The 12,031-nt window shown below is 33.9% G+C and overlaps 1 protein-coding gene across 1 annotated transcript; it reads right to left on the reverse strand.

Moving 5' to 3' along the window:
• Nucleotides 1-8,591: 8,591 nt before the first annotated feature.
• LOC129005883 (E3 ubiquitin-protein ligase RNF8-like) lies at nucleotides 8,592-9,362 on the reverse strand. Its single transcript, XM_054434919.1, has one exon. The coding sequence runs from the start codon at nucleotides 9,360-9,362 to the stop codon at nucleotides 8,592-8,594; it is 771 nt and encodes a 256-aa protein (XP_054290894.1).
• Between the last annotated feature and the right edge of the window lie 2,669 nt (nucleotides 9,363-12,031).

Here is a 12,031-nt window from a genome sequence, read left to right on the forward strand (position 1 = left end):
TTCAAGTAATAGACATACTAAATATCTTAATATAATTAAACCTCTATTTAAATCTGTTGGTGAAGGTTTGAGACAAGTGACTGGTAATAAAATAGACTATATTTATTGGGATGATCCTAATGAGCTTGTAGATAGGTTAAGACTTCTTTGGCTAAGTCGCCAAGCCGGTAACTCAGGAGTGGATAATGAAATAGATTCCATTATTGAGGAATTGAGAGAAAGTGGAATTATTTATTAAATAAAAATATGTTTATAGATAAATTTTATCGTTTATATAATCCATATAATAAGCCTGCAGAACCCAGGGCGGCAACCATGAGTAGTGAACCTACTTTAAATTTACAAGATGATAGTTGGAATTGTTTAAACCGTAAAATTGGTAATGTTAAAGATGGGGAGTTTGTGGATGATGTATCAACTTTAGGACAGACATTAACTAGAAAAGGTGATGTCTTTTTACAAGGTAAAACTAAATATGAGTTTTTAGAATCTAAGAATAAAAAGTGGAATGCTAAAAAACTGAAAATTACTAATGTGGAAAAGGGTGAAAGTTTAGATGATGTGCCCACTTTACAACAGACTTTAATACGAACAGATGGTGGTACATTTGTACAAGACAATAAAAATTATGAATTTTTAGAATCAGAGAATGGTGTTTGGAATGCTAAGAAACGGAAAATTACTAATGTAGAAAAGGGTGAAAGTTTAGATGATGTGCCCACTTTACAACAGACTTTAATACGAAAAGAAGATGGTAAATTTATACAAGATGATAATAATTATGAATTTTTAGAATCAGAGAATGGTGTTTGGAATGCTAAGAAACAGAAACTTAGCAATTTGATGGAAGGTACAGATAGTAAAGATGCTGTGAATGTTTCACAAGTTCCAAAAATGGAAGCAGGCTATTGGAGTTTTTATAATAAAAGGTTAGTACGTGTTAAACCTGCCATTGATGAAACTGACTGTGTTATAAAAGAACAGACTATAACTTTTGATAAAAAAGAAAAATGTTGGGATGCCAAAAAACAATTTATAAGAAATCTACCAGAGGGGGAACATTCGGATGATATTTGTCTAATGTCACAAGCTATGCATTACGATGGATCAAAATTTGTATATGGAGAAAAAATTTTTAATTTGATGGAATATAATCCTGATTTATTAGTTGCTGACCCCACATCTTTGAGTGGATTTAAGTATATAGATAATAGACCATATATACCAGAAAACTATGTATTTAAAAGAATGGAAGATAATCTATTGATTGGGGCTAATGGTGATGTATTTAGAGTTACAGGAAAGGATGATGTTATAAAAAATGAATGAAATTGCATACGAACTTCATAAGCCTGCAAGAAAGAATTTCATTAGAAGGTCTTTTAAAGTATTGGGTATAAACGAAACTGTACAAATAGATTTAATTGATATGCAAAACTATGCTAGAGAGAATTCTGGCAATAAATATATTTTAACTTTAATAGATACATTTTCTAAAAAAGCTTATGCTGCTCCACTAAAGAATAAGACAGGGTTGGTGGTTACAGAAGCCATTAAAACCATTCTACCAAAGGGGGTTAAAAACATTCAATCCGACAATGGAAAAGAATTTTTTAATCAATATTTTAGCAAACTAATGAAAAAATTAAATATTAATCACTATCACACATTTTCTACAACTAAGGCTGCAATTGTGGAGAGGTTTCAGAGAACTTTAAAGAATTGGTTATATAGAGAATTTAGTGCTCAGGGGAGTTATAAATGGTTGGATTTACTTCCAAAGTTAATTCGAAAATATAATAATAAAGTGCATAGATCTATAGGAATGAAGCCTAACCAAGTAAATATTAAGAACAGTAAATATGTGCATGAGAGGTTGCATGAAAGGACTTCTAAAGTAGTGCAAGTTAAAAAGCCAAGATATAAGGTAGGTGATAGCGTGAGAATTTCCAAGTATAAACATGTTTTTAGTAAAGGATATACCCCAAATTGGACAGGGGAACTATTTACAATATCAGAAGTTAAGAATACAAAGCCTGTGACTTATATCTTGAAAGATGAAAATGGTAATATAATCAGAGGAGGCTTCTATACAGAGGAGTTGTTAAAGACCAAATATAAAGACATGTATTTAGTAGAAAAGGTAATTAGGAGAAAAGGTGATTTATTGTATGTCAAATGGCTTGGGTTCCCAAGTAGCCAGAATTCATGGATTTCCACTAAGGATGTCCAAGGGAGCATGCCCGCGACCAGGAGCGCGCCCACGCCATGAGCTGAGTTCGCGTGCAAACCACACACATACATGATTTTGAAATAGAAATATAATATATCAACTGGAAAGGGGAATAGTAGATGTACTAGCATTTGTGCATGGGGCAGAGGGGAGTGGTGAGGGGGTGAGGGGGGGGGGAGTTGGCACAAAAACCCCGCACCCCAAAAAACGGCGGCGACAACCTATACTACTATACATATACACATGCATGGGTCAATAAATGAAATAATTAGTTTTTTTTTTATTTTTTGCTTAGTATCGAACATATTTATAGGGAATAACTAAGAAATAAGGTTTGACAATTTTATAGGGATATTTGGGCAAAGATCAGGATTTTTGGAATTGGTGGCCAAAAAATGATCCCCATAAGAATAACATGGGAAAAACGTGTCTAAAGTGAGGTAAAACCGGCAGTTCTCCACTACTCAATATCGTAGTAGGTTTGTTTTGGTCAGGATAATACTAAAGTTACAACATATGTGTTCGAGTTCTTAAGTACGGTTATTTAGTTCTGTTAGATATATTAAAGAAACAATACGTCAACTACTACTCGTTGCCGTTATATGGAGAATGTATTTTTTGTCCTAGGACGCTAGGCCCGAGCCCGGGATTGTTTTGAACATTACTCCAGGCTAGACCTAGGGGTTGCGGCACTATTACTTAGATAAAATCCATTGGTTATTTGGTGGGATTTGAACCCGGGACACCAGGGACCAAAGTCCCGCGCTCTAACCACTAGACCAGCTCGCTGCCCATGGATAATTAAGCGTATTAAGAATTAGATAATTCGCGTAAAGTGTTATTTATCGACTAGTTTTCAACCTAACGAGACTTGGTTGCTAGGTCAAAGAGATCACTAACCTGTCTTACCAACTGACGTTTTGTTTACTTCTTTCTCTTCTTTCTTTAATTTTCTTTAACTCTTTATTTATTATTTTAAACTACTTTGTTTTTAAAGATAACGGAAACTCGATTAGCATAAATTAACATGAGTTGACTATATAAATAAACACTTTGAATATTTTTTATAACGCTATTTAAATAAATCAGACGTGTCTATCATAAAATAAACACAATTTTGTTAGTTTTAAACATATGTTTGAAGGGTAAAAATATCTTTCGTGCCCGTTGATTATTTAGATAAAAAACTTGAAGTATGTGGATGACGAAGGATACAATCTATTTAAACCTCGTTAAATGTACAAGTGATTGTCTTGTTATAGAAACTTATCATGCAAAGAGAGGATATCTAACTAATAAGGTGACAATATTCTTGAAAAGAGTGTGGTAGAATACATTATGTAGCCCAGGGTGGAATCAAGATTTGACCCCGAAACTTCATTTCCACGGCTGTCACGCTGCCTTTGCCACTAGTAACAAACAACTACTTCTTGTTGGCTTAATATAAATATAAAATATATTGTCATAAAACTAAAAATTAGTGTTCAATGTAACGTAAATCATTCATGACCTTAATAAAGTGACGATGGATCACAAATAAAATTCTTACTTCAGCTGCTCTAGGTAGAAATATAAATTATTTTCTTCAAAACGATGAATAATAAAGAGGAGAAAAATCATTTAAAAATGGAAGTGAAAAATAAACAGTCTGATATGGCTATAGAAATTATTTTAAAAACATAACCTGGTTTAACCTCTTTGTATTGAGTTCATTCCTGTTATCACGTTTTTGTGTGGTTGATTTGAGTAAAATTTGTACGAGCTGTACTGAATAACATATGAAAAAGGAACAACACAACACAACCACAACAAAAACAAAAACACATGACAACAGAAAACTATTAATTTAGTTAACTAAAGAAGAACTTGTGAGGTAAGAAATTCTCAGATTTTTATTAATTTAAGGGATGTTATCTCCTTGAGCTTTATCTTAATGCTTAACAATACAATACTTTGTCCTAAATCAGAAGACAACTAAATTTTCAAACACCATTGCTTTTTACACAGTAAAACATAATACCATGTAAACACATTTACCTAAAAACTAAAAATCCCATGAACGAATACAATATTGTAGTTGGATTGGAACTGCAATTAGTTGCACATGCTGTAACATGAGATCAATGTTGGTAAAAAGATTTGATTACTGTTGCCAACAATCCACATAAACAAGTAATGATGTTTCATTTATTAGGACGTGGATGTATATGATTGCTTGGGACATAAAAAGTCAAAACTCTTTCACTTTTGTTAGTATCCTGTTGTGACGATACTTAATTATTTATCACAGTATTATTATTTTAGTCAGCAAATGTAAAATGTATTATTACTTAATGTATAGTGTTAATTCTCAAACAGTAAATAATCTAGCCAAACGTTTGGTTCTTTTCCTATTATGTTTAAATGTATGTTCTATGAAGCAAGAACAAAAGATAGCCATGAGTATCTGTATGTAAGCTATCAGAAATACCTCATGTAGGTAAATCATACTACTGTATCTATTTTGCCACTATAAGCGTGTAAGCGGATAAATCATAGTAGTTTACGATAGCTGCGTACACTACTTTACCTACGACAGTTTTTTTTTCTTTTTATTACTAACAATCACTAATTGTCTAAGAGAGGTTATGTTTTCGTTTATAGCCTCTCATGGCTACTGAATACTGGTTGTGACACAACTACTCATTGTCACAACCACTCACTCATTGTATAATCCATTAAGTTGCCCTTAACAGCAGATAAGTTGATGCATTACAATTTTACCTCTTGTCTCTCAATAATTGAACCTCATTGGCCCAAAACTTGTACTGTTAAGTAACAAAAGATTGCTGTAAAGTAAGTAAACAATACTGTAAAGTGATTATTTTCGCTTTTAAGAACTGAATTGGAAAGGTTAGTTTAAAACACGATCGTAGGTTTACCCTTTTAGCTTTGGTAAAATTAGCATTAAATTCATCAAGTTAAATATTATGTGTAAATGCTAGTTACACATAATATTACAATTGATCTTGTAATGCAATTATTTCTTTAAAATGTTAGTTTACTACCTTAATTTACTATAATGGATATAATGTGTCGTTAGAAAACCCGCGATTACTAATTGCAGTTCCTGTTATGAATTGTAAATGTTGGCATGTGTGACGCCAGACAGAGAACAAATGTTGCCTCCAACTTTATGGACCAAATTGGCACATGAGCTGCTCAACCGAATGTCACTTTAAGACACAAGAATCTGCGGAAATTGAAAATGTGTCTGGAATATTGTCAGTGGTTGAATCCCTTTCCCTAATCATAAGGGTGGTTAGGGTGGGGTTGCCATGGAAACTGCATTCGTACTTCGTCCTTCACCTAGGTGCAACTGTCACATTGTTTGGATGACTTTTGAAAAACGTCAATACCAAGATGAAAAGTAGTTTTCGAAAATAAAATAACACGATATTAACTATCAAAAAATATCCACAAATTCTTCTTCTGAATACAAAATAAAGGTTTTATCACATGAACCTATCATTTGGATACAAGATAAATGGGCCTAAGTAAAATTAAATAATGGAAGGCACGATTCTTTTGGTTGTCTTAAAAAAGAAATCAGCTTTCAACAGAACAAATCTCAATGGGAAAATTTAAACACCCACAAATGTTATACTTTGATAGATCCGAACTTTGGTGTGTGGTGAGATATTACTATTGTATTAGGTTTGAATTAATATGGATCACTGCTTATTAAAATAGCCCTCTTTGATCGTGAATAGTTTTAACAATAAATATAGGCCTAATTATAACTTTGATGCTAGCCTCGTAGCAATGGTTGTCCAATAAATCTTCCAAGAATTTGTCAGGACATGTCTAAACGTAGATCTGACATTATAGAAATTTCTGCAAAAGGATTTGATCAAAAGGCCAATATATCGAAAGGTGTATGCTCGTACCAATGTGACGTATAACAATATATGTTTAAAATTGTGAAATACTCGCAGATAAAACTACAACTACTAGTAGGGCCTAACGTGTTGTATCTACTTATAGAAAGAGATTTTGAAACTCTTTGATGACAAAGATTGATTTATTATTATAGCTCCGAAACTTTTGATCAACGAGAAAATAGAAATATAACTTCCTGGTTGAATATAAAAATGTATGTTTTTTATTCTTTCTTTTACCGTATTAACCGAAAATGACGCTGTGTTCAAGAAATTTTGAGGAAGTAATGAAAACTGTGCCATTTTTTACTCTAAATAGCTTCTTTGTTAAAAATTGTATACACTTTAATTTTTTGTCTTGCGGTGTATGTCAAAAATATAATAAGGTGTTGGGAATATTTACGGAAGAAGTGTATACTGTAAATATTTGCAAAACTCGTGTCCCACCATCCTTAAAGGCCCGACACGATGTCAATGGAGACTGCTCAAACCGAATTGAGGTTCAAGTAGGGAAGAACTTTATAGCAGTCGCATTTTCTAAAGTTATTGTTCAGACCTGTTCTACAGTGAACCACACAAAATAATTATTTTTATCATATTTTATGTGATTTCGCTTAACTTATTTTGAAAACATTAGGTGTCATGGACAGCAGTAACAACTTATGGTGGTCCATTTTCGTGCGGTTTACCGTATGCAGATTTCCAAGGTCGCTTTTATTTTATTACAAAACAGGGAAGAAAAATGACATGTGTGTAGGATAATACCATCATGAATACTAGAGGGCGCGGACGGCAGATCATAAATATGACAGTATCTGAACACTCCACTCCACATGTGCGCGAGTGGGATGTCCCAGGAGACTCTGGGTTACGTCTTGGTCTCCACACATAGCTCAGATTGACACAACCATTCTGCATACTGTAGTGATAGTGTATATATTGAATATGGTTTGACCATATGGCGAGCAGTATTATTAAAAAATTAAATAAACTAATTACTATTCTAAAAGCATTCGTTGGGATAGATGGAATAAAATTCACCGCCATTTAAACGGGCAGCATGGTCAACAATTCAATATAATTCGTAGATTTACATAAAACATCACAGCTGCATCACTGTCAAAATTCAGTTAGATAATTCAGAGATTATTCTTAAGACAAACAGTATAAATTGACTTTAAATTATCAGATACACCTTATATTTATAAAACAGAAAGTAAATAAAAATGCGTCTATTAGCACTTAAACATGTATTTACACTTCTCTGCAGACTAGCCTAAGTGTGATTCCTCTTAGATTTTTACTAAGATATTTCCTTTCAAAACATGTTAGGTTTATTACCTATTTAAGTAGCATTAGGTTTGCTGCTACAAGGAAGAAAAAAGGGGGTTTAGGTTTAATGTTAATAGTATAGTATGAAGTAAAACCAATGTGTCAAATTTTATCAAAATAAATCCGTAAACAAGCGACCTACAACAGTTTACTTTGTCGCCATATGATTAACATGGGAATGTACAGATTTTTTTCCGTGACCTTTCTTCTATACATCAATGCTTCAAAATACTAAATCCTGTTTTTATAAAGTGTACACGAGAAAACTTAAGCTTAAAACCAACAAAGAGTTGCTCGGCTATAGGCAATACGAAATCGCTGAGTGAGATAGTGATTAATATTTCGTTTTTTCATTAGTTTGCTAAAACATTGATTAAAAAATTCTTTTCCATTATCAGATTGAATGTTTTTAACCCCCTTTGGTAGAATGGTTTTAATGGCTTCTGTAACCACCAACCCTGTCTTATTCTTTAGTGGAGCAGCATACGCTTTTTTAGAAAATGTATCTATTAAAGTTAAAATATATTTATTGCCAGAATTCTCTCTAGCATAGTTTTGCATATCAATTAAATCTATTTGTACGGTTTCGTTTATACCTAATACTGTAAAAGACCTTCTAATGAAATTCTTTCTTGCAGGCTTATGAAGTTCGTATGCAATTTCATTAATTTTTTATAACATGAGTACTTCCTTTAACTGTAAATATATATTGGGGCTAACCCAATCAATAGATTGTCTTCTTTTCTTTTAAATACATAGTTTTTTGGTAGGCCTATATATGGTCTATTATATATATACTTAAATCCACTCAAAGATGTGGGGTCGGCAACTAAGGGTCGGCTTTAAGAATAAACCTTTGCCCTTTTTACATGTTTTCTTATCATTTCTTACCATTTTTATTATATAAAAAATGTCTTTTATTCAACAAAAAACACAAATTTAAAATATTACATATTAAGGAAAATATACAAAAGAAGTTGGGTCTATTTCCTACCAATATTCGATGTGTTATTTGTGGTCCAAGCGGAAGTGGGAAGACGGTTGTAATTTATAATTTAATTGTAAGAAATAAAATCTGCCAAGAGTGGCAGATTCCGTCCTCTCAATCATCCCGCTTGAAATGGATCCCCTTCTGATTCTTGAGGTGTATCTTCAGCTGGTCGAGCAATTTCCATGCGGAGCCTGCGGTGGCGGCGCCCAGCAGGATTGTTATTCGTAGCAGGGTTAAATGGATTGGGGATTTGGTTAAGGTTCAATGTATTGGGAATTTCAGGCTCACTGCGCCTTTTCTTTGAAGATATCTTTTTTTGTGGTGTCTTACGTTTCTTTCGTTCAGTAATCAGCGCTTCTCGTCGAGACTGGGCTTCTTCCGACATCAATCGAATGTTTATCTGGATCATTGAGTCCATGTTGAAGATCCTCACTGTGGTAACAATGTTTGCTCGGCACATCGGACAAATCTTCTTCTTCTTGCTGCACTCAGTGATACACTGCTTGCAGAACATGTGTCCGCAGTTTAGCGCAGTAGGTTCTATATAAAGTTCAGCACAAATACTGCGCATAAGGTCATCTTCCAAGCCATCAATTTCTCTTTTAACCTTCTCCTCCTGCTCTTCTTTTTCTTTCAACTTCATTTCAAGCTCCTTGACCTGATCCGCTTGGTTCTCCGTTTCTTGATCTACTTGGTGGAAGTTCAGCCGGTGCGGACTGACCGCAGCCGCGGCTGACCTCTCCTCTGGGTCATGTTGTTTGTTGCGACATTCTTTCATGTGGGGGATCCAGTGTTCTTGCGGCCGTTGATTGTGGAAGATTGGTACTTGTGGTATGCCTGGGAACATGTGCGGACGATACGGCGGCACAGTATCCGGGGGAGGCATCATCTGATAAGGACCTCTAATCCTTTGATCTACTTGGTGGAAGTTCAGCCGGTGCGGACTGACCGCAGCCGCGGCTGACCTCTCCTTTGGGTCATGTCGATCTCACCAACAATCCAATGTTTCAAATTCCTACGCCAGCCGCCACAAGAGTGCACACTATCACCTCCAGTGAGCCTAACACACCACCATTGATTGACCTCATGGATTTGTAGCTGGCCTCGGCTCCTCCGACCAGTGAACCTATAGATCTTACTGGTCTGGACTCCAAAGTGACAGAGGTAAATACAAGCTATACAAATAGCTAGGTAAATACGGCTTTTACCTGCTTTTAGAAATGCAGAGGATTAGAGGTCCACATCAGATGATGCCTCCCCCGGATACTGTGCCGCCTTATCGTCCGTACATGTTCCCAGGCATACCACAAGTACCAATCTTCCACAATCAATGGCCGCAAGAACACTGGATCCCCCACATGAAAGAATGTCGCAACAAACAACATGACCCAGAGGAGAGGTCAGCCGCGGCTGCGGTCAGTCCGCACCGGCTGAACTTCCACCAAGTAGATCAAAGTATTAGAGGTCCACATCAGATGATGCCTCCCCCGGATACTTTGCCGCCGTATCATCCGCACATGTTCCCAGGCATACTACAAGTACCAATCTTAGGTTAGTATAATGTATAAACAATATCATCAATTAAGCTGTATGTTGTGATAATTACTTCCCTAAAAAATTCTCATTTAATGATAATAATAAGTTGTATGAGAAAAAAGCATGTATCTGAGATATTCTTGCGTAAAAACAAGCCAAAATTACATCACGCTTGGTGAAAAACACACTATGACCCATTCGCATCATGTGGTTTGCTTGAACTGGCTTGCTGCATTTTTAGACAAAGGCATAGCAACAATCTACTACTTCAACTATTTACCAGGCTGAGACACCTACTAAGGTAGAAATCACAAAAACCCCGTCTTGCCCTACCTTCCCCTATACGAAAAAAAAAATGATGGCTACAGTTTACAACCTAACCAGCTGTATTTATTAGTAGGAAAGTAATGTTTTAAGTCGCGTGTAGGACAGACTAAAGCTTTTTTTTAAAATAATAACGCATTTTGTGATCAGTGTAGCTTACAAATGTGTAATTGTAATTGTAAATGTAATTTTAATTGTGTTCTTTTAAATCTACTGGCTACAACTTTGATTTGAGAATAGAATGTCAGCCGATCACTTTTCACAAAGTACCTGCAGTAAGGAAAAAATAAAAAGCAAAGATTTGACGAGCGACACATATTTATTTAAAAAAATTATTATACTGAGGAATTAACCAACTAATAAATACTCACAGTACAAAATAACATTATTCAAAAACCTGAGCAAATGGTAAGCACAAAAATATATCTATTTATAAAAATAAAACATTTCTTTCAGAATTTGTACTAACATTATATTCTTTCCCAAAGGCCTCTGAGTCTACTACGATGCTCTACCTCCTTACCTTATATACTGTAACTGTAATACAGTAGAGCTCCAATCATCCAAACTACACTATCAAATTTGTTTGACTATTATTGTGTATCAAATTTGTTTCAGAACTAAAGTTTGAGACAGAAAAGTTAATATGTGTATTATACAAATATATACGTCCACAACAAAGACAGATTTTGAAATGTTACAGACACTTAAAGTATCAATAAGTGTAACATTGAATTAATTCAACATGTATACAATACCCAGCACAACATAGTTTTATTTAAATACATTTTTGCATCTATCATATTTTAAATCCAATTGCCAAATCCTCAAAAAATAAAAATAAGGTAGAATTGATTTGGACGATTGGTATTCTACTGTAGGTTGAAAATTTTAATATTTTACTTTAATTCAAATATGCAACATACATTAATATATATTAAAATTTTGTTCCTTACAAATTTTCAATTCAGCTATTATAAATCAAATTTATTTTGTACTCCACGGTATTTGCCTGTAAAGGAAAAAAATCGTTGATTTCAGTATACTAATTATATTAAATGAAAACACTAAACAACTAAATGTATCACAATCAAAATACCAAGGTCACAATCAACTGGTAGGATAAGTTTCCAATTTCAATTATTCAAGCATGATGGCTGACTGAATTTATTATTTATATAATAATATAAAGCGGGGTACATATTTATATATGAAAGAAACTCAATACATTTCCTCCTTTTAATGACTTTAGTCTGCAGGAATACTCATGTTTGCTACCCATCAAACTCTTGGAGAATCGTAAGCTCACAATTGAGCAAGAAAAATGATAATTTATTTTGTACATTGGCAACATAGCCTTTAGCAATCCATTTTTCATAAGCAGTACAAAGAATAACACAAGATACTTAATATTTTAGTTTGTTATATTGCATACTTGAAATATTATGAAATTATCAGTAATTCCAAAGAGTACAACTATTTTGAATGGAATACATACAAATCTATCAGTTTTCTTTTCACAGCTTGATTGGGTTGATTTTTTGTATAGTTATAATGTGAGCTGGTCTAAAGCTTTCTATACAGTTACATCATAATCTGACTTTTTCGTAGTAATCCAAGGACACACATTAATACAACTAATTATATATGCATACATACATTTTTGAAAAGTTATTTTATACTTTGGCTTCTTTG

This window comes from Macrosteles quadrilineatus, unplaced genomic scaffold (assembly GCF_028750875.1).
Source record: "Macrosteles quadrilineatus isolate MER2022 unplaced genomic scaffold, UCM_ALF_1.0 Scaffold_41__1_contigs__length_1036756, whole genome shotgun sequence".
NCBI classification, from domain to species: Eukaryota; Metazoa; Arthropoda; class Insecta; order Hemiptera; family Cicadellidae; genus Macrosteles; species Macrosteles quadrilineatus.

Bases quoted from the DNA above. Each gene is read 5' to 3' on its own strand.
- LOC129005883 (XM_054434919.1), bottom strand. From the start codon at position 9,362: ATGCCTCCCCCGGATACTGTGCCGCCGTATCGTCCGCACATGTTCCCA.